Raw genomic sequence first — 20,646 nt, 5'->3', positions numbered from 1 at the left:
GAAAAGTGTTAGTTTAGCGTTGCATGTCAGTATGTCTGCCACTGAAAGGACATTCTTGGTAATATTTTAAGGTGATATTTTCCTTTCTTAATTCATGGGATTATTGTGGGCTTTATGAACCTGGTCTCTCTTTCTTCCCTCCCACCCTACCCACTTCTTGGTATATAAAATGGATAGAGGCTTAGGGATGCAGAAAGATACTACCAGACTGAACTACTGGTTTCTGATTTTTTTCAGTTTAAAATAAGCTAATCAAAATAGTCTTAAATAATACTATCTGATATTTTTTCTCCAGGTTTGTCTACATGGCGTAAAATTATACTGGAAAAAATAATTTTCCGTCTGCTGAGTATGACAGATGCTGTTGAACTCAGAAGAAGCTTAGTATGATAATAAAAGTTGTGATGGCACTGAAAAAATATTGAAATCAAAGCCTTAATTAAGGAGAAAGTTACCAAATTCTTAGGGTTTTGAAGGTCTATGCATACATTATTTGGGTCAATTTGAATGAAAGTACTCCTTCCATGCTTTCTTTCAAGAGGAGTTATCTTTTCTAATGTGTATTTTAGAAGATGTTTAGTTGTATTTTTCCTTCTAAGGTATAAAAGGAGAGGAGAGTCCTGTCTTGGCATAGATGCAAAGAAACAGTGTATAACTTGGGAGAATTCTGCATCAAAAAAGAAGCAATTGCAGAGGCAACCTGAGCGCTACTTCACAAAGAACAATGTGAAGATACTGAACACAGATGGGATTCCTGTTTGCAAGAAAAGTTCTTCATCTGACTCAACTGCTTTTATACCAGTTTTTGAAACGGAAACTGATGATCCTTCTGGCACAGTGGAGGTAAATTCTCTTGGGATATATGATCCATCAGCTACAGTGCAGCTACAAGGAAAAGGGTGCAGGGCTGCAGACCATGATCCTGTAAATACACAGCAAACAATTCAAGAACCTGGGATAAATATCGACTCCATTCTAATGACAAAAGTGGAAGAACATAACAGGAAAGTCAGAGAAAACCCAAGAGATATTAATGCTTGGATGGAATTTGTTTCTTTTCAGGTATGTGTTCTGACCGATCTCGTTGCTTATTATAAATCATAAATACAAGTTTCCTTTGTTTAGGACTATATGTCTTCTATTGATAAAGAATAAGCTGTTAATTCATCTTAACAAATATCAGCATTCTTCTTGTGATCCTAGTGATGATTCTTCCTAATGTCATGATTTTTCTGTTGTTTTAAGGATGAATTAATGAGAGGACCTAGCCTTTATGCCAGCAAGGGAGAGCAGGAAGTAAGAAGAAAATCACTGAAGTTAATCTTGGAAAAGAAACTGGCTATTTTAGAGAGGGCAATTGAAAGCAATCCAAGTAATGTTGATCTGAAACTTGCCAGGCTGAAGCTTTGCACTGAATTCTGGGAACCACCAGCTTTGATCAAAGAATGGCAGAAGCTAATTTTCTTACATCCCAATAATCCAGAGCTGTGGAAGAAATATCTCCTGTTCTGTCAAAGTCAGTTCACTACCTTTTCTGTTTCAAAAATCAATAGTCTCTATGGAAAATGCTTGACGACATTGGCAGCTGTACAAGATGGCAGCATGGTATCGCATCCTCTGCTGCCTGGGACAGAAGAAGCTATGCTAGGTAAGGTTCTTCCAGTTTCATCTTATGCTCAGAGTGGTCTTCACAGGAGCTGACTACATTCTCTGTAAAAATAGGCTTTCCTATGTATTATGGGAAATTTTTATTCAAAATGCCTGGCATCCTGATTTCTTAGCTGAGAATTCCAACCAAATATGGACATAACAGACGCTTTTCTACCCCAAGAGAGTTTGCGATACAACATCCAGTAAAGTCTAATGTGCTGAGTGGTTTACAGTACAAATGTCAAGGCTGGAGAATTGCAGCCGACAGCCGAGAGATGTGCTTTTATGTTTGAGAAGTGTTTATTGAAAAAACCCACAGTTGCCTGGTGAGAAAGAAACAATTATATTTTGTTCAAAAGTTTTATAGTTAATTACTTTAATCCAGAAAAGAGAAGAGACATGGGAAGTCTAATGTGAAATTTTCTTGAGCATACCAGTTCATAGGTGGAGAATTCTAAACTGTAATATCATGTGATCGTACCTTTTGTATTTATTGTATGCGTGTATGTACTACTTATAATTGTTATATAATTATCCGTGGAAGGGAAATTAGTCAGATGTTAGGATGCTGGACTGGATCCAGGGAAGAAACGAGTTCATGCTTAGTTCTGGTATGGGCTTTAAATTTATTTGGAGCTAAATGACTTAACCTATCACATTTGAATTTTGCTTCTCTACCTTGGGGGGGTCATTGTGATTATTAGTCGATGAATACGCTGAGCAGGGGGAAGTATTAGTGTCACCATGAATGTATTTGTGTGATGCTTTTGCTTTTTTCTTTTTAAAATTTGTTTTATATCTAGAGGAGACTATTATGAAGCAGTCCACATTTCTCCATATGTAGCATAGTCCAAGGAACCTCTATTTTTATCCAAGTCCCTGTAACTCATGTTTGAGCAGTGATGCTATCTTTTAGGCAGTATCTAGTCTGGATTTACAGATTGAGATACTGGATTGCAAATTAATTTCAGGTGTTCAGATCTCCTGTGGTCTTCAGTTAATTCGTTTTGGATCAAGCACTGGAAAAAGTGCTGTAAAGGAAAAATCCTATGCTGGCAGGTGGATATTGTACTCCCTGACTGCTTCTAACTGCTTCTACTGTCTCTAATTTCTAACACCTCGATCACTTTGCACACTAACTGCAATGAATGATTCTCAGAACAAATGTTTTATTGAGCATCTGATTTTTTCACACAGGAAAGTACTTATTTATCTATCTATCTATCTATCTATCTATCTATCTATCTATCTATCTATTTATTTATTTATTTAATTTTGCTGCGCCAAATGTATGTGACTCATTACATACTGTTTGTCAACTGATATAAGCATTATTTTTTAATGGAGTTCCGTTAGCTAGTTAACTATGTTAGATTGATTGACATTTTTCAAAATACTTGTGTGCTGGCAATGTCTGTATAGATAGGTTAAAATGAAATTGGACTTGTCTTTATTTGTATTTCTGATCCACTCTTAATGGATTGTTGTTCTGTATTAAGGTATTAAGACTGTAGTGATTTGTTTATGAACACTGTTGAGGGATTTTATTTGTGGTTGTAGGTTTTGGTGTTTTGTGGATTTTCTTTGTTTGTTTTGCGTGTGTGTGAGTTTTTTCCTCAATTTTTGAATTCAAATGATAGGAGTGGGGAGACTTCTTGATCTGAGGGCTGTGTTGTTGTTGTTTTGGTTGTTTTGGTTTTGTTTTGTTTTGTCTTTTTCAGTGACTCAGCTACCTGATTCTTGTGCTGAATTTGAACTGACAGTGTACTTATGAGGAAGATTACCAAATCGTTTGTTAAGATAAATATACAAAGAGTTTCACAAATTAATAATGAGGTGAATAGCAGTGTAGGTGTATGGTAGGCTTGTATCTTCAACCTTTGACCTTTGATAATGACAAAATGTAAGAGCTAGTTGTAAATAGTGGTGGATTATGCCATCTAGTGTTCAGTTCAGTGCATGGCACTATCTGCTTGGAAATAACTGGGTATTTTTTAAAACATGAAATTTAAGAAAGCAGGTAAAAATTGATTTAAAGTTATAATATTTGTTTTTACTCTAGTTTTGAGATAGCATTTTGTAAGATTTTTAATTTACTAGGATCTGTTAATGTAAAGCAAATGAAGGTAAGCATTCTCAAGTTTTGCTATGGAAAAGGAGTCCTGTTTCTCAATGTATACCTACTGGTTGGGGAGAAACATCCCTGCCTTTTAGGTTAGTTCAGCTGCAGAAGTCTTTTAGCATCATGGACTGAATTAACTGTATTCATGCTGGTTTCAGCTTTTACTACAAAGAAAATGCAGATCTTTGCATTTCTTCAAATATAGAGGGTTGTTTTTTTTTTTTTAATCATGCAGAAATTATATTATTTTTATCTTCAGTTTGGCAGCAAGTCCTGATGAGATATTCTCTACATTCAGACTATTTTAATCAAAATTCATCTGTTTGAAGCTGTGAAACTAGGAAAGCACAACTTTTTCAGTGACAGTTGGATACTGAAATTGATGGGGAAAGTGCCTAAATTGGTTAAAATACTTTGGGAGATTCTATTATATACTTAAACATACTTTGCATTGTTTAAATACCTTTAGAAACCTCAGAGTCTTTGTTGTCAGACACAATCATTGGCTTTGCAGGAAAACTGGATGGAATGCTTAGTTTGTACGTTCTAGCTGAATTCAAATTTTTGTATGCACACATCTGATGTAAATCTGAATACAAATGAAATGAGTAAATAATTTGCCACTTCTTAGGATTAAAAAATAAGCTGCTGATTAGAAGCAACCCTGCAAAGCCAATGCATTTAGTGAAGCAACAGTAGTTTTTGAAGAACTGTTTCCAGAACTACCAATGAATTATTTAAGTCTTGATTTATGGGGTTTGGATATTTTTGAAAGTGAATTAAGATTATGATTTTAAACAATTTGGTTTTTGAGCAGCCAGTGGTTTGTTAAGACTTGAGTGTAATTTGGAATGATGGAATATCTCTGAGATGTCCTTGAACTGCCTAATAATAGAGGTGTTGATAATACCTGTTATTTCTCCAGCTGTTTCATTAAAGACTCTTATTGCAAATATATTAATAGAAAAACTGGGCCTTTCCTTCCCTTTTTGAGCTGGGACTTGAGGCTCCGTCTATAGTAGAAATATGGCAACAATTACAGAAATAATTTGTTGAAGAGTGAGGGATAGGACTCTAACTTCAAGCAATAATACTTTGGTCAAACAACCCAACTTCTCTTAGCTGAGTTCTTATGTAAATGGGAATGAGAGTTGGAATGGAAATTGTATACTACCAACATATTACCAATGTAACTATCTCATGCAAAAATGAGGCAAAAAGGGTTTTTGTTGTAATCACTCATTGTGTGAATGGTAATAATGCCCAGCATCTTCAAAGAGGGCTGTGGCCCTCTCTGACAGATGTTGGATAAACTGAGTTCAGACCATTGTGTGTAAGTTTTATTCCACAACAAGAACAGTGCATGCATGGCATGAATAAAAAAAAGTCACCTGTCTGGCGCATTTAAAGTGGGAGACCTTAAAGTTAATTAAACTACAACAATTTTGACATGGATTTAAACTAGTTACTCTCTGTGTTTTGGATTTTGATACTGTTCCAAAACAATTATGCTCTACAACACTTCATGTGTGTCTTTTATATATTTGTGGACTGTAATAAAATACTTTGCAACAAAATTTATTTGAAATATTAAAATTTTTTCTTCTTTACTTTACAGCTATATTTATTCAGCAGTGCCACTTCCTGAGACAGGCTGGCCATTCTGAGAAAGCGGTGTCTTTGTTTCAGGCTCTGATTGACTTCACCTTCTTTAAACCTGACAGTGTAAAAGATCTGCCAACAAGGGGACAGGTAGAAATTTCCAATTAAATGGGTGCATGTCCTTGTGCATTACAGATAACGCTGTCGCAGGAAAATGTTGGTGAATTTTTAAGGGCGTGGGGAAATATTTTGAATCACAACTTACAATACTTCACAGTTCTTGAGGGTGATGCTTGCATTGGAAAAATGCTTGTGGGTCCTCTGGATAGGACTCATAATCTCTTTCTGTTCTAGACAGTTCTTGCAGACATTTCTTAAGTTCTCTGTTTTCTGTTGTTTTCAGTAATTCTTTGACAGCTACATTAGGAGCACCTTCATGCTTTAAAGTACCTTTTGTTTGACCCATGAGATTCCATTCAGCTTATTCTATTGAAGTACTGTGTCAATTTTTCTCTTCATTTGGTCAGGAAAATGTTGGGTGTGCACCCCAATAATAATCAGGAAATTAATATTTAAAGGGGGCTGTTCCCAATGTAGCATCATCCCACTGGATTGTCAGGAGCTGCTTTCTTTTTGATGGGCCAGCAGTTAGGCAGCTGGGCTACCATGGAGGACAGAAATTTAATTTCCTTTAATTACTTCACCTTCCTCAGCAACCATTACTGAGACTCCATTTTTTGTTCTCTAGATTATGCTTTTGCCCACCAGTGGAGACATCTTTTAGTTCAAATACTCATGTTGTCCTCTTAAAAAGCCAAAAGTTCAGAGTTCAGTCACAATTATCATGTGGGATGGGAGATTTGGTATAGTTACACAGATAAAGCCCGAGTTATACTTCCAGTCATTTGAAAATCTTCAAGATTATCTGTTTTATTTAAAAACTCTTAAGAAGGCAGGATGGAAAGGAACCTCAGTTTAAAAGGACAGTGTTTAGGTTGGAAAGTGCAATTCTTGAAAACAGGAAAATGCCAGATTTATAGCTGATCACACATTCTGCCCTCATACAAAAGTGTTATGACTCAATCTTGAATTACTTGTTTGCGTACTGTTTTCGCAGTTCACTTTCTCACTTGGAGCAAAGAATAAATCCATGAGGAGCAGAATTAGATTTTGCAGTTGCTGTAAGCCCTGTGTTTTTTGATATGTTGATGCTTGTTTTTTCTTAGAGTAAACTTTATTGTTAATATTTGTATTAACAGTCACATTTCAATGTCCAAGCCAAGGCTGTTACACAGCAGCAGCATATAATAGGAGAGAGATGGTCGTTAGAGCTAAGTGTACACAAAGCAGAGAGGAGCTGATGAATCTAAAGATGGCAAATACATACAGGCAGTGACAAAGTCAGGATTAGAACCCTGGACTTCTGATTCACTGGGAAGTGCCCTGAAGTTGTTGACCACCCCGAAACCTGAGAGATTAAAGGCCTCAATGATCTTTTTCCTCGTGTCCTCAGTCCAGTCATATACATCCAACTGTAACATTTTGGTTCGACCGTAAGTATGTCATTGTCTGAAATATCATTCTGTGATGTGGTGGAGCACAACTATCATCCAGGGTGGTGGACCCTGGAACAGGCTCCCCAGGTAGGTGTCACAGCCCCAAGCCTGACAGTGTTCAAGAAGAGACTGGACAATGCCCTCTGACACGTGGTGTGAACTGTGGGGTTGTGATACACAGGGACAGGGGTTGGAGTCGATGATCCTTGTGGGCCCCTTCCAACTCAGGACATTCTATGATTCTAGGATTAGCCAGGTTCTTCAGAGTCCTGTCATAGATGGATAGGAGGGTAGATTTGGTTTCTGAGGGCATTTGGATCCTTTTCCTTGAAGGATCTGTATAGGACATTTGGCACAAAAGTCTTTTTTCTTTCTTAAAAGCCTAATGTCTTTTAGAAACAATCTTTATGTTCATGGGAAGAGGTGATGACAGTTCTGCTGTGCCACAGGCATAGCCGAAGCACTCAGTTATTCCTGCTCATTCTTAAGCAGCATCTATCAAAGTCTTCAGATACAGAAGCTGCACCCAAATAAGTGATCATAGGGTCTGGAAAATCTAAGTTGACACAGGCAGTGTCTGCACAACAGCAAAAATTTTTTTCTCTGTTTTGTTTTGGTTCCCTCTGCCCAAAACAACAGGTTGAATTCTTTGAACCCTTTTGGGATAGTGGAGAACCACGAATTGGAGAGAAAGGAGCAAGAGGCTGGAAAGCGTGGATGCACCAACAAGAAAAGGGTGGCTGGATTGCTGTTAAGCCTGGTAGGCCTGTGTCAATACGTGTAGTTGTATGCCCATGTGTTCTTCTGAACATTTTTATTAGAATATACAAGTTGTTTGTTCTCATGTTTTTGCATACAAGTTTTAAAAAATATTTACCAGGTATAAACTAAATCACACTTCACAGGGAAAAGCACACAATGCGCTAGTTGCATCTAGCAGTCTGAAAAGATCATCATAGAAGTGGGATGTGGTTAATCCCTTCCTTTTGTGTGTGTTCAACTATATTGGTTATTTCAATCGCACATTAATTAAAATGATGAAAATACCAGGTATCTAAAAGCAACATTGCCAAGCTTGGTTTGCAATGTGTAGTACTACTTTTTACTTACAGAAGCTTTCTCAAAATATTTTATGTACACGAGTATTCATAGAGTGCATTTGAGATTGTACTCCCATGTATGAGGTGAAGAACCTAAGTTGCCCTAAAGGATGACTTATTCTTGGATGTTACTTGCAAACTGCTGTTGATAAAAGTTGTCCACAGCCCGTCAGTGTTTTATTTTCTCCTCTATGAGGAAGTTTGAGTACTGACAGTGATTCACTGCTTCAAGAAAGTTTGGAAACCTCCTGCTCCTATAGAGTTGATGTCAAAACCCCCAACTGTGATGTGGAATTTTTCAACTCTATCTTAGGTCTGTTTTATTAACACTGTGTTTATTTACATTTTGAAAGTAGTTAAATTGTATATCAAGTCTGGTCCTCGTATTTGGTGGATTTTTTTTTTTAAATAATTTCATGTGTGTGTCATGATTTGGTTTTAGATGATGATGATGATGAAGAGATAGATGAAGATCAAGAAATAAAGGATAAAACTCTCCCCAAGTGGCACATTTGGCTGGATATTGAATATTCTCGTGAAGCAAGGCATTGGTTACCTTGGAGGCCAGACAAAACCAAAAAGGAAACCGAAGAAGATTGTGAAGATCCAGAAAGACAGGTCACTGTGATATAATAAAACAAGGGGAGATGAGAAGATGAATTATTCTTTCATTTGAAAGCATTGCCAGTGGATATCTTAGAGGAGTAATCCGTTTGTTTGTTTGGAAAAAATTATTTTCTTTGTTTGGAGTTCGAATTTTACCTGAGATTTTGGGCTGAGACTGCTGAAATCCGTGGGAAGCTTGTGATAAACTTTGGAAAGGACTGGCAGGCAAATAGTCTGTCTTTGTTCTGTGATTTCTCTCATCTGTATGCAGAAATGTCACAGAAATCTGTGTTTAAGATGATGTATATATTAAATTAAAAAAGGTTTAGTTGCCTTCAAGTCAGATAGTTGGATTTTTTTTTTCTTCTTGGGAGATAGGTCAAGTCAGACATTGATTTTTCAAATAAAAGTATGTTAAATGGCCTAAGTAATAATATTTTTCAGACCTTCATTGTGTAAGTTTCCTGTGGACATCTTTGACACTCAAGGGCAAATACTCTTGATAGCAAATGTACAGTCTGACTGGAAGAACACATTGCTTGTTTAGCTTATCTTTTTTTAATTTGGATGACATTCTGTTACCATTTAATAGTAATTATAACTCTTATTGACTTGAAAAATGTTCTTTAATTACATGAATTACAGGTTTGTTAATTTTATTTGATTGCATAAATTAATGGAGTTTGTTGTAATTTGGATGTTTTTTAGGTATTATTTGATGATCTTGGACCATCTTTAATCCGTCTTTCTAATCCAGATCTTCAGCGTCAACTGCTGTACTCATTTTTGCAATTCCTGGGAGTTCCATGCACAAGTAAACTCTTTCCTTCCAACCTCTATATTGCCATGGATGAAAATAACATTTTTGACAGTGTGCTTTCTGATGAAAAGCCACTGACTTTTGTTGATTTTCCGCTTTCTGGATTCAGCAGTATTGGTCATATGGACACGATGCTACGAGGGAGACATCACATAGGCCACTGTAAAGAAGGAGAGGAGTTCATACACAATGTTTTCCATGTTCTGTCCCTGCTGTTTACAGGAAAGGAAAAGTGCAGCCTGTCCATTTGTTGGTTACAGTATGAAATATCAAAGGTAATGAGGAATCTGCTTATGATCACTTTTGTGGCTTTCTTGTGTACTAACGTTTATATTGAATTAATATAAATATTGATGAAAATAAAGTCTTGTAGGACTAAGTATTCAAATCAGAAAATGCAGGTTAAGATTGATCTGGGGATAAAAACAACACCAAGAAAAACAAACCCTTTTCTTCATTATGTTACATAGTGGCAAACATGTAACAAAATATTTTTTGCAGTCTTGGATAAATGTTGTTAAATGGTACTTGTATGGTAGACAGAAGTGGATGCAAAGTGGAGGCAAAGTGTGTAATCCCCAATACCACGATAAGAACACCTTATCAAGGAATGTACTGCTTCCTATATAAGTTAAATTTGTAGTGTTATTGAAGGAAAGACTACCTTACCACTTGAATATTGATTTATTGAAGTAGAACAGCACTAATAGATGCCCACAGAAGGATGCGAGTCCACGTTGTCTTCCCAGGAAGTTTCGTATTGTGTTACCTTACGGAGAAGTTCTCTATCTCTTACGCGAACATTACCTGACAAGAAGATCTCTTGTAATCTTCCCATCCAGCCTTTGCATTTGTCTGTCAGCACATTCTCCACTCTGAAAAGCTACTTGGAGGTTTAATTGTGTTTGCCATAAACTCCATCTGACCAGGCAGGATCGTTTGTTTTCCTTTTCTCAAACATTGCAGGGTGGCAGCTCATTATTTGAATAGTTGGCCTTTTTAAAGAGTGAAATTTGATATTGCTTATTGGCAATAGCAGGACTAAGAATGATAAGACTGTAATTTGTCTGTGTTGGAGGTAGCTTACAACAGGCTGTTGTGACAACTTACAATACTCAGTAGCAACATCTGGCTGGTGCTGAAATATGGAACAGAATGAAAACAAATACAATAATGAAATTAAAAAACGCTGTGAGGTGTGTTTTTTCTTTCTTCTCCCACCTCTCTCAAAGTGTGTTCTGTTTTTTGTCCCCTGCAGGTCGTTCAGTGTCTCCAAACAAAAAAAAAGAAGAAGCTGAAAATACAAGGGAGGAAGAGTAAAAAGTTGGCCAAGAATCTCCTTAAAGCACCAGACAACCGAAATGACCTTTCTCTCTGGAAACTGTATGCCTACTTAGAATGGTTGCTCGGTAACACTGACGACGCCAGGAAGGTGCTTGACACGGCTCTTTGCACAGCAGGGACAGGAGGGTTGAAGAGTTCCCAGCTCTGCAGCCTCGGTCTGCTTTATGCTCAACTGGAAGTGGAACTACTAGAAAGTCTAGAAGGAGCTGTTATGTCACGTGCTGTTCATGTGTTGACCAAATTGGCTGAAAGTGGACCCTATGTACCCTATAGTGGACAAGTGTTACCTGTGAATGTCTTGAAAGCTCGTAAAACATATGAGCATGCACTGCAAGATTATTTAGGTAAAACACAGGTTTCTGATCAGGATCGGGTCAGTGATACTCATCAGCTGGTTAACTTGGTTGGTTGTTATGCACTGTTACAGTATTTGACTGTTGGGATTGATGCTGCAGCATTAATATATGCACAGACTTCAGAAAAACTTGAAGCTCTTGGTCCACAGAAATGTGAAAATACTGGAGAGAATTTTGGCATTCAAAATTTTCCCACTGCTCTGGAAGCTGTCACACTGCTCCATACAAATTTACTCAGATTCCACATGAAAATTAGCGTTTATCCTTTGAATCCTTTGCGAGAGGCACTAACGGAGGCTCTGAAACGGTATCCTAGCAACCAGTCTCTTTGGAGGTCATATATCCACATCCAAAGAAAGTCTCACAGTGCTAGCAAAGCACGAAGATTTTTTGATGGTGTCACAAGGTCTACTGATTCTTTAGAGCCATGGCTGTTTGCAATCCAAGCAGAGCAGATGAGGAAAAGACTCATTGAGAATGTCCAGAGGTAATATTTTGCAGCTCCTTATGATTATGCTTTTTTGGATCTGTCTAATCACTTAACAGAGGAGAGAAAATCTATCATTTTGCAGATGAAGAAACTTTAGCTAGGGAAGGTTATTTGTTCAGGACTGAACAGTGAGTCAGTAGCAGAATCCTGAATAGAATTAAAGACCTGGATGATAGTCTCACATCCTTTCTACTGGATCAGATCATGTGTTGTGTTGTGTTGTATTTGATTACTTGCTGCTGACATCAGATGGTACACATTTCTTTAAGTTATTTTTAAATAACTAAGAGACTGCTTAGATGGCCAAGGTAGACACTGTGAGCTTAGAAACTGCTGCATTTTAGTACTACAGCAATAAGGCAGATAATACAGAGCTACACTGCAGTTTCTGACTAAGCTCGCTGCCCTACTTTACTCCTGGATCACAGAACACAGTTGTGGCAGTTTCCATAGTGAGTACTTGAGAATTTAGTTTTCATGTGGGGCTGTTGCTAGGTAGAAGAGGCTGGAAATTTCCTGAATTTGCAGTGTGGTCTGGGTTGAATTTTTTTTGCTCCTGGGAAGGGAGGAAGGGATAGGAAATGTGGGGAAACAGAGGTGTATGTTCTTCTTAAAGTTTAGTCTGTAACTGTTGTCTGACATTGCTTGGAGCTACCAATCCACTGCTACCTAAACATTTCTGATAACATTGGCAGCTTGGTTCTTTGTGTCTGCACATAGCAACAGAGATTTCTAGGAAAATATCTGGAAGCTTTACATAGCTGCCAGCTTACTATAGTCACACTTGATGAAATTATCGGTATACTTTGAAGTGACGGTGCACCCACTGCTTTGATTACCACTGTCTGGCAACAAGCATGCATACATGAGAGTGACATTCCTGTGCTGTTGGTGTGTGTCATCCTAAACTCTAATAAGAATTCCACAGCCACCAAATGTAAAGAAGGATTGTAATTTGATTTACACTTAATTACAGACTGACACTATGGTAGATTTTCATTACTGTTACCGGAAAATGATGTTAAAATTCCAGTGTGATTGTTTTCTCTGCCAGATTTAGTTCCTTTCCATATTCTCTGCTAGCATAGCCTTTCCTATAGGTTATATTTGTGTAGGGACAAGTTGGATGTTGCAAGAACAGAGCTGAACTCCTCCAACAGAGAGATAAATGGCCTATCAGTCATGTATAAAACATATGTTTTTATGATGTTGTGACTAAGAAGATGTCTGTGCTGTGTGTGACTATTTCCTATTGTTTTGTATTTCTACTTGTTTAAATGCATGGAATTCATTTAAAGAAATGAACATGAAGGGTGAAACAGTAGCTTATAGAAGCCAGTGTGAGGTATAATGCTTCAAATGTCTGACTCCATGCAGCATAGATTACATCATTTTTCCTCATGGCAAAGGTTAAGATGAGAGGAAACATGACCTCAAAGACCCTTGAAAGAAGAGGCAAGTTAGGACCAAGTGTTAAGGGTGAGTGGAACAATCTGGCAAGGCAAAGAGGATGCACACAGGCAGAACTGACGCTGCCACGAGTGCTCTGGGCTGTTTCTTCAAGCTCAAGTGTCAAAAATAATCCAGTCTGTATCAGCTGTAGATAAAAATAGGCGCTTCAGTGAAAAACACGTACCTGCTTTTTTGTTAATGCCTGGGCCTTAGGGGATTTGAATCTCTGGGTGAAAAAGAAAAGTATTATTGTAATCACGGTTGAGTTCCAGAGCTGTAATCAAGGCCTTGATCCAAGACCAGTGAGTGTATGCTCTTACAAAAGTGCCAGGAGTAAATTTGAACAGGCTTGCCTGGGCACCATGGGAAGGCTTGCTGACCAAGACTGTAATTTGGTTTGAGCTGTTACGCCAAGCTTAGAATGATAAATTATCTTGAATGAAGGCTAAGATAAGTGTTTTAAGGTCATGTGATAGTGGGTTATAGTACTCAAAGAGAAATGATCATGTCCAGTTGGACAGGGTTAATTTTTCAACATACTAAAAGAATTTTCACAGAAATATTAACTGATTTTTGTATTTAGAAATGTGTTGATTAGAGTAGCAAGTGCTAAAAATCTAGTTTATAACTTTCAGAACTTATAGTATGAACTTAAAAAACCTGTCTATATACAGTGCTATGTGAACAAAGACAGCACATTGACCTGTACCCTGTCTTACATGGATGTGCTCCTCCTGCTTGGATTTAAGGCTTTGTCATTTATTTTTTCCTCTGTTTCAGGGCAGGTGCTGGTGAAATACATTCCACTATTCCTGAAACTGGGTTGACAAATCGGATTATAGCTCTATTTGAACATGCAGTTCAGAGTGAAAATGGTACCCATTGTCCGCTGCTGTGGAGAATGTATTTGAACTTTCTGGTAAGAAGAGAGTATGAGTTCTATTTTTTTTTTTTTTTTTACCATATTTGGAATTTCTCATGAACTCAGCCACAATACTATATTAAAAAAAAAAAAAAAAAAAAAAAAAAGGAATACTGCATGCTGCCATATCTATACAATTTGCAAGGTGTTATGTTTGACTTGTAATGCTCCTTATTGGTGGGAATATTAGGGAAAATGTATTTTGTGTGGATTAGAAGGAGTAATAGCTTCTGACAATGTAATTTTAATATAAATGCAGACAAGTTATTGTGTCTGCTAACTTAAATAGATAAAAAATATGTCATAAGATGTCAATAAATGGATTCCACCCAGCCTTACAGTCTAAAGGTAAGTGGACAGGGGCACAAAATATAAGAAAAGCGGAATAAAATTGTAGGGATTTTATTATTTTTATGTAAGTAAAATCAGCAAAGACAACCTGTATTTATATTTGAGACCTACTTTAGGGTTCTGTAAGGAAATTATAAGGACTTTTGATATTTCACTCAAATCTAGATCCTTATTTGTGTAACATAACAAAATCACAGAATGGTTGAGGTTGGAAGGGACCACAAGAGATCATCTTGTCCAACTTCATTGTTCAAGCAGGGCCACCTAGAGCCAGTTGTCCATGGCAACATCTAGATAGCTTTTGACTATCTTCAAGGACGGAGCCTCCATAATTCTCTGGACAACCCATGCCAGTGGTCAGTAACCCTCACAGTAAAAAAGTGTTTCCTGATCTTCAGATAGAGCCTCCATTGTTTCAGTTTGTGCCCATTGCCTCTGGCCCTGCCACTGGGCAGCTCTGGAAAGAGACTGACTCTCACTTCTCTACATCCTCCCTTTAGGTATTTATATACATTGGTAAGATCCACCCTTCCGTCCTTCTTTTCCAGGCTAAACAGTCCTCAGTCTCTCAGCCTCTCCTCATAGGAGAGATGCCCATGTCCCTTAGTCATCTTAGTGGTCTTTGTTGGACTCTCTCCAGTATGTCCATGTCTGTCTTCTACTGGGAAGCCCAGAACTGGGGACACTGTGCCACGTGTGGCCTCACTAGTGCTGAATAGAGGGGAAGGATCCTCTCCCTCAACCTGCTGGCAACGCTTTGCCTAATGCAGCCCAGGATACCGTCAGCACTTTGCAGCAAGAGCATGTTGCTGGCTCCTCTTCAACTTGGTGTCTACCAGGACGCCCAGGTCTTTCTCTGCCAAGCTGCTTTCCAGCTGAGTGGCCTCCAGCATACATCGATGCATGGGGTTGTTCCTCACCAGGTGCAGGACTTTGCACTTTCTGTATTGAACTTGATGATGTTCCTGTCAGTTCATTTCTCCAGCCTGTTGTGATCCCTCTGAATGGCAGCAAAACCCTCACGTGTATCAGCCACTCTACTCAGTTTTGTGTCATCTGTAATCTTGCTGAGAGTATACTCTGCCAGACCAGCGAGATCATTAATGAAAATGTTACATGAGATTGGACCCAATATTGACCCCAGAGATACACTGCTAGTTACTGGCCTCCAACTAAACTTGGTTCCACGGATCACCACCCTCTGGGCCCAACTGTGGACCCAGTTTTCAGTCCAACTCACTGTCTGCTCATCCAGTTCCTGCATCAGCTGCATGTCTATGAGGAACCCATGGGAGACAGTGTCAAAGGCCTTACTGAAGTCCAGGCAGACAATGTCTACTGCTCTCACCTCATCTACCAGGCCAGTCATTTCATCATAGCAGTGTATTAAGTTGGTCAAGCGTGACTTTTAACCAATTCATGCTCACTACTCCTGATAATTTTATTTTCATTCATGTGCCTGGAAATGGTTTCCAGGATGAGGTGCTCCATCATCTTCCCAGGGATCATGGTGAGGCTGATTGACCTGTAGTTTCCTGGGTCCTGCTTCTTGCCCTTCTTGATAACAGGAGTGACATTTGACTTTCTTCAGTCTTCGAACACTTCTCTCAGTTGCTGTGATTAATCCAAGATTAACAAGAGCGGCCTCAGAGTGACATCTGCCAGCTCCTTCAGCATCTGTGGAGGCATTCCACCAGGGCCCATGGACTTACACATGTCCTTTTTGTTTAAGAGTTCCCTGACCTGATCCTCTGCCACTAAGGGTACATCTTCCTTGCTCCACATGTTCCCCCCGGTCTCTGGGACTTGGGATTCCTGAAGGCCAGTCTTGCTATCAAAGACCGAGGCAAAGGCAGCCTTCCACACCTCAGCCTTTTCCATGTCCTGTGTAACCAGGTCTGCTGTCTCACTCAGCAGTGGGCCCACATTATCCCCACCCTTGGTTTTGTTACGTATGCACTCACAGAAGCCCTTTTTGTTATTTTTGACTTCCCTTGCCAGGTTCAATTTCAGCTGGTCTTCAGTATGTTTTTTATTTATGGTGGGATAAAGAATATGGTGAAAACACTTAATGTGGGCCCCTCAAATATTTTTCTTCTTTCTGTTTTCTCCATATTATAAAAACCTTCTCAGACAAAGGTTTTTTTGATTGACATTGAGTCAAGCAAGGCACCATCCACATACAAATAAAATGCATGGTAGGGAAAGAATAGCTATAGCTTTTATAACTTGTCTTGAATTTTCACAATCTTTTTTAATTTTAAAAGCTGCATATAAAGGTTATGCTAACTGCCATTACAGAATAACATAAAAAAGCAATAATGTTCATTTCTTTCGTAGTTTGCCATGGAGGTGCATAAATAAAATCAACTTCACTTAGGCAGTTTTGTCATCTTGGTTCTTTTCTTGCTTCTCCAAATACACTATGGAAGATGAAAGCACAAACCAGATGCTTGGGACTCATGTAGGAGGAATTTAATTCTACAATATTACTCCTCTGTTCATGTATTTTGGTGTAATAAGTTGGCACAGAGGATCAGCAGTTACCAGGCTGTGAAATATGGAGGAGGCAGGGGAAGGAGAGACTCTTATTTTGTGTTGGAGAGGATCTCTTGTGTGGGACTGTTGCTGTGACCATTTCTACATAAAAACATGCTTGTAAATATTTTATACAACTTTGAATAGGAATGTACAATTGAATTACTATTATTCTTTACAAACTACTGAAATCTGGCGGAACCACCAGGCTCAAAGCATTGTCACCAGCAGCACAAACTCCTGCTGCAGGCCGGCCACTGGGGCCTGGTATTGGGACCAGCACCCTTTAACATCTTCATTAATGATCTGGATGATGACAGAGTGTGCTGTGAGCAAGTTTGCAGTTGATACAAAATCATGTGAAGTGGCTGATGGCACCAAATTCTGCCGTTGGCTTGTCAAGGTCCTTTTGAATAGCCAAGAGCCAGGAAGATGAATGAGGGACCTGGAGCATGTGTTGTACAGGGAGAAGCTGGGAGACTTGTGGTTGTTCATCCTCAGTACATAAATACCTGATGTGAAAGTGTGAAGAAGACAGAGCCAGACTCTTCTCACTTATGCTTAGTGGCAGGACAAGAGGCAATAGCTACAAATTGAAATATAGAAAATTTCATTTAAACATAAAAAGAAGGCTTCTTTACTGTGAGGGTGATGAAACACTGGAACAGGTTGCCTAGAGATTATACAGTTTGCATCCGTGGAGATACTCAAAACTGAACTGGACATCCTTCTGAGCAGCCTCCTTTTGCTGACCCAGCTTTGAGCAGAGGTGGGTGGAGCAGATGGTCTCCAGAGGTCCCTTCCAACCTCTGCGATTCTATGAAAAACTTTGAGAGAGTATGCCACTGAAAGCTCTCAGCAGAGCTGCAAAAGGTGCATGTGCATCCTGGTGCACAGCTCTGATGGCAGGGCTTCCAGTAGGTGAAATGGGTTGCTCTTCAGTTAAGGGAGATCGTGACACCAGAACAGCACGAGTTTCTACAACCAGTGCAACGATATGAAAAAGAGTTTCTAGATTTTTAAGAACAGACGAGGGAACCTGCTGATTTTTAGTAGCAGAAATGAAGTAGTCAGAACAAGAGAAAGTGTAAACTCCTGATTGAAGATCTTTTCTTCAAAGATCTCAAAACATTTGATGTGTTTTCATTATTTTGGAACTACTGGTTTTTGGTGGTTTTTTGGATTTGTCATAAAACCCTCTTTTGTTAAGTGTTTTTGAAGGTTATTTCTACCTGCAACTGGGATGACTGTAGCTAAGGAGACTGTTCAGTGCTCTGGACTCTGCTTCCCTTCTCCCTTTAAACTTCATGATGCTGTGTGCTCTCTACTTATATCACATAGCTTAACAGATCTGAGGAGGAAGTTTTAACTCTTCCAAAGAGATGCTAATTTGACATATCCATTTTTGTATGTAAGGGGATTCAACCTTGACAAGCTTTTGCTGAGTAAGAGAATAAATGTGCGTGATCCCTTCGGTGCACAACAATAATGTATTTTCACCTTTGCTGTGCCAAAGGTGCTCTTGTGTAGTGTAAGCGTACATTTTGGTTAACAACTTGCACTCTTGCCCATTGGAGTGTTATTGTCAAATATAGGCTAAGGCACTGACTTCAATGAAAACACTCAGCAGAAGCTCTTTCTGCTTGTCTTGGTTCTGTTATTTGTCTTACAGGTAAAAGTCCTGAAACTCCTTAAAGACACCTCTTGCGTTACATTGAAGAGGGTAACCTGTCAAATTGCATAGCTACCATAATGTATAGTAATAGGGATTCTTCAGCAGAGGTACACTGAGCTTTTCAGCAGTAATTTCTTTGTTTCAGAGATAATTGTTTCATTATTTCAGCTATTATTGCATGTTCTTTCTCTCACAGGCTTCAGTAGGAAACAAAGAAAAAAGTAAAGGATTGTTTTATAAAGCCCTTCAAAACTGTCCTTGGGCAAAGGTAAGCATGGAAAAAATATGAAGTTGTCATCATACTCTAATTTTTGAAGTTCTGTATTAAAAAAAGTTAGAATTTAGTAGTTGTAATGAGTTATATGCAAATGAGAGATTTCTGAAGGAGAAGTACTGTAAGATTTCTGTAAATGAGAGATGCATCTGAAATGGAAACAAAGATAGTGGGCAGTGCTGTTTGCATTGCAGAACAGAAAGGTATTGCATTGCATGAGGCCAGGAGATAATAAATTCCCCTCTGTGATCTAGAAGTGATCATGTCTTTCAGACCATGCTTTATCATGAGCATGGTAGTAGCAGAAGTATATAGGTAAGTAAAAATGTATTTGGTTAATAGTATAACAAATGAGTCAGGAGCACCTGCATCTCTTCAGGTAGTGTCTGTATATGCTGCAAATGCCCCAGCACTTCCTGACCGATGTTTCATCTCTTTGAATAAAATTATTTAATAAGAATTGGAAAATACTTGATTAAACATCTACATTTCTGTCACTGTGGAAGTACTAATTCTGTTTGTGTTATTTTTAAAAGTGTATGATATTTCCTTTTGCTGCAGAGTTGTTTGCATATCTACATACTTCTTTATACTGTGTTTCTTGCTAGGGTAGAAAGATGGCAGAGAAAACGTTCTCCTTATCTTTCTAGGTGCTCTATTTGGACGCAGTAGAGTACTTCCCTGATCAGCTGCAGGAGACGCTTGATCTAATGACTGAAAAAGAACTGAGAGTGCGGGTACCGATGGAAGAGCTGGATCTGCTGTTAGAGGTTTAAAAGAAGACTGTAACTGAGCGGAGGATGCACAGAAGCAAGTTCCAAAACTAAGTTAGACCTGTCTCTTTTCAAACGGGAACTCTGTTGGGACTTGGGTACTATATACCTTTTTTTTTTTTTTTTTTTTTAAGCTTTTATATAAATTGCTATCAAAATGGAGTTCTGCTAGCTGCTGCAAGTATTCTGGAATCAAGTACTGCATTTTGCCCACAAAAATGCATCAATTTCCCTGAAGTATTGCTGTCTCCCACAGAAGGATACCCTCTTATAAATATCCTCTTGTTGAATGTTGCCCACATTTCTTATTCTATTGTTTGAAATTACATTCCCTGGAGTTCAGTAGACATTCAGGACATGCCAACTATGGTTTGGTGAGCAGCACAGGAAATAAACATCTGCCAGATGGATGCTTCGCTGTTCCCCAGTTGGCAGACTTCAGTAATTTCCTTCAGCTTGGTATGCCTGCATGTGTATATATAACTACCAACTCAAGCAGCCATTACATCTGTACATAAACTGTTAGTAAAAGCTGAATCTTTGCTTGAGCAGACACCTATTTTGGACTTGTATTTGTATGTTTTGACAGATGACCATTTTAATAGGAATATTTATGAAAAATATACCTGAATATTTGAAAATTCAAAAGGAACTTGGATTGTTTTTTATTTCTTGATTTAGTAGTACTGTGAGTGTATTAAAAATGAAATTATATTCATAGTGCACCTCTAAGCAGCTAATTTTTAAACAAGTGTTTGTGATTGATTACTCTCTTCTGACCCAAATACAGGCAGTCATCATAAGAGAAGCAGAGGTCTGTTCTGTATTTAATCCTCACCAAAGAAGGCAGAGTAGTCAAAACATGACTTTAATTAGTAGCTTCTGTTCCAAGAGTCTGTAGGCAAGTTCCTAGAGAAGTAATATGCAATACAGTAACAATTTAAATATATGTATTTCTTTTATAAAACAGAATATGCTGAAATACATGAAAGACGGTTCAGCATCCCTACTCTTG

At 38.4% G+C, this 20,646-nt stretch overlaps 1 protein-coding gene across 2 annotated transcripts in view; it reads left to right on the top strand.

The window, feature by feature from the left end:
- NRDE2 (NRDE-2, necessary for RNA interference, domain containing) overlaps positions 1–20,279 on the top strand; it is a 34,246-nt gene extending 13,967 nt beyond the window's left edge. Inside the window, exons 5-14 of one of the 2 annotated variants that reach the window (XM_065838751.2) lie at positions 600–1,062; positions 1,246–1,648; positions 5,391–5,524; positions 7,570–7,690; positions 8,473–8,648; positions 9,345–9,731; positions 10,715–11,643; positions 13,879–14,017; positions 18,781–18,852; positions 19,509–20,279. In XM_065838751.2, coding sequence (XP_065694823.1) covers positions 600–1,062; positions 1,246–1,648; positions 5,391–5,524; positions 7,570–7,690; positions 8,473–8,648; positions 9,345–9,731; positions 10,715–11,643; positions 13,879–14,017; positions 18,781–18,852; positions 19,509–19,634 — 2,950 coding nt within the window. In that variant the 3' untranslated portion in view covers positions 19,635–20,279. Of the gene's footprint in view, positions 1–599; positions 1,063–1,245; positions 1,649–5,390; positions 5,525–7,569; positions 7,691–8,472; positions 8,649–9,344; positions 9,732–10,714; positions 11,644–13,878; positions 14,018–18,780; positions 18,853–19,508 lie in introns of those variants that run through there. The other variant, XM_071809552.1, reaches the window with a different exon arrangement.
- Positions 20,280–20,646: the final 367 nt, after the last annotated feature.

Source organism: Patagioenas fasciata, chromosome 5, assembly GCF_037038585.1.
Source record: "Patagioenas fasciata isolate bPatFas1 chromosome 5, bPatFas1.hap1, whole genome shotgun sequence".
Classification (NCBI taxonomy): Eukaryota; Metazoa; Chordata; class Aves; order Columbiformes; family Columbidae; genus Patagioenas; species Patagioenas fasciata.
This window is presented reverse-complemented; position numbering and strand designations above follow the sequence as displayed.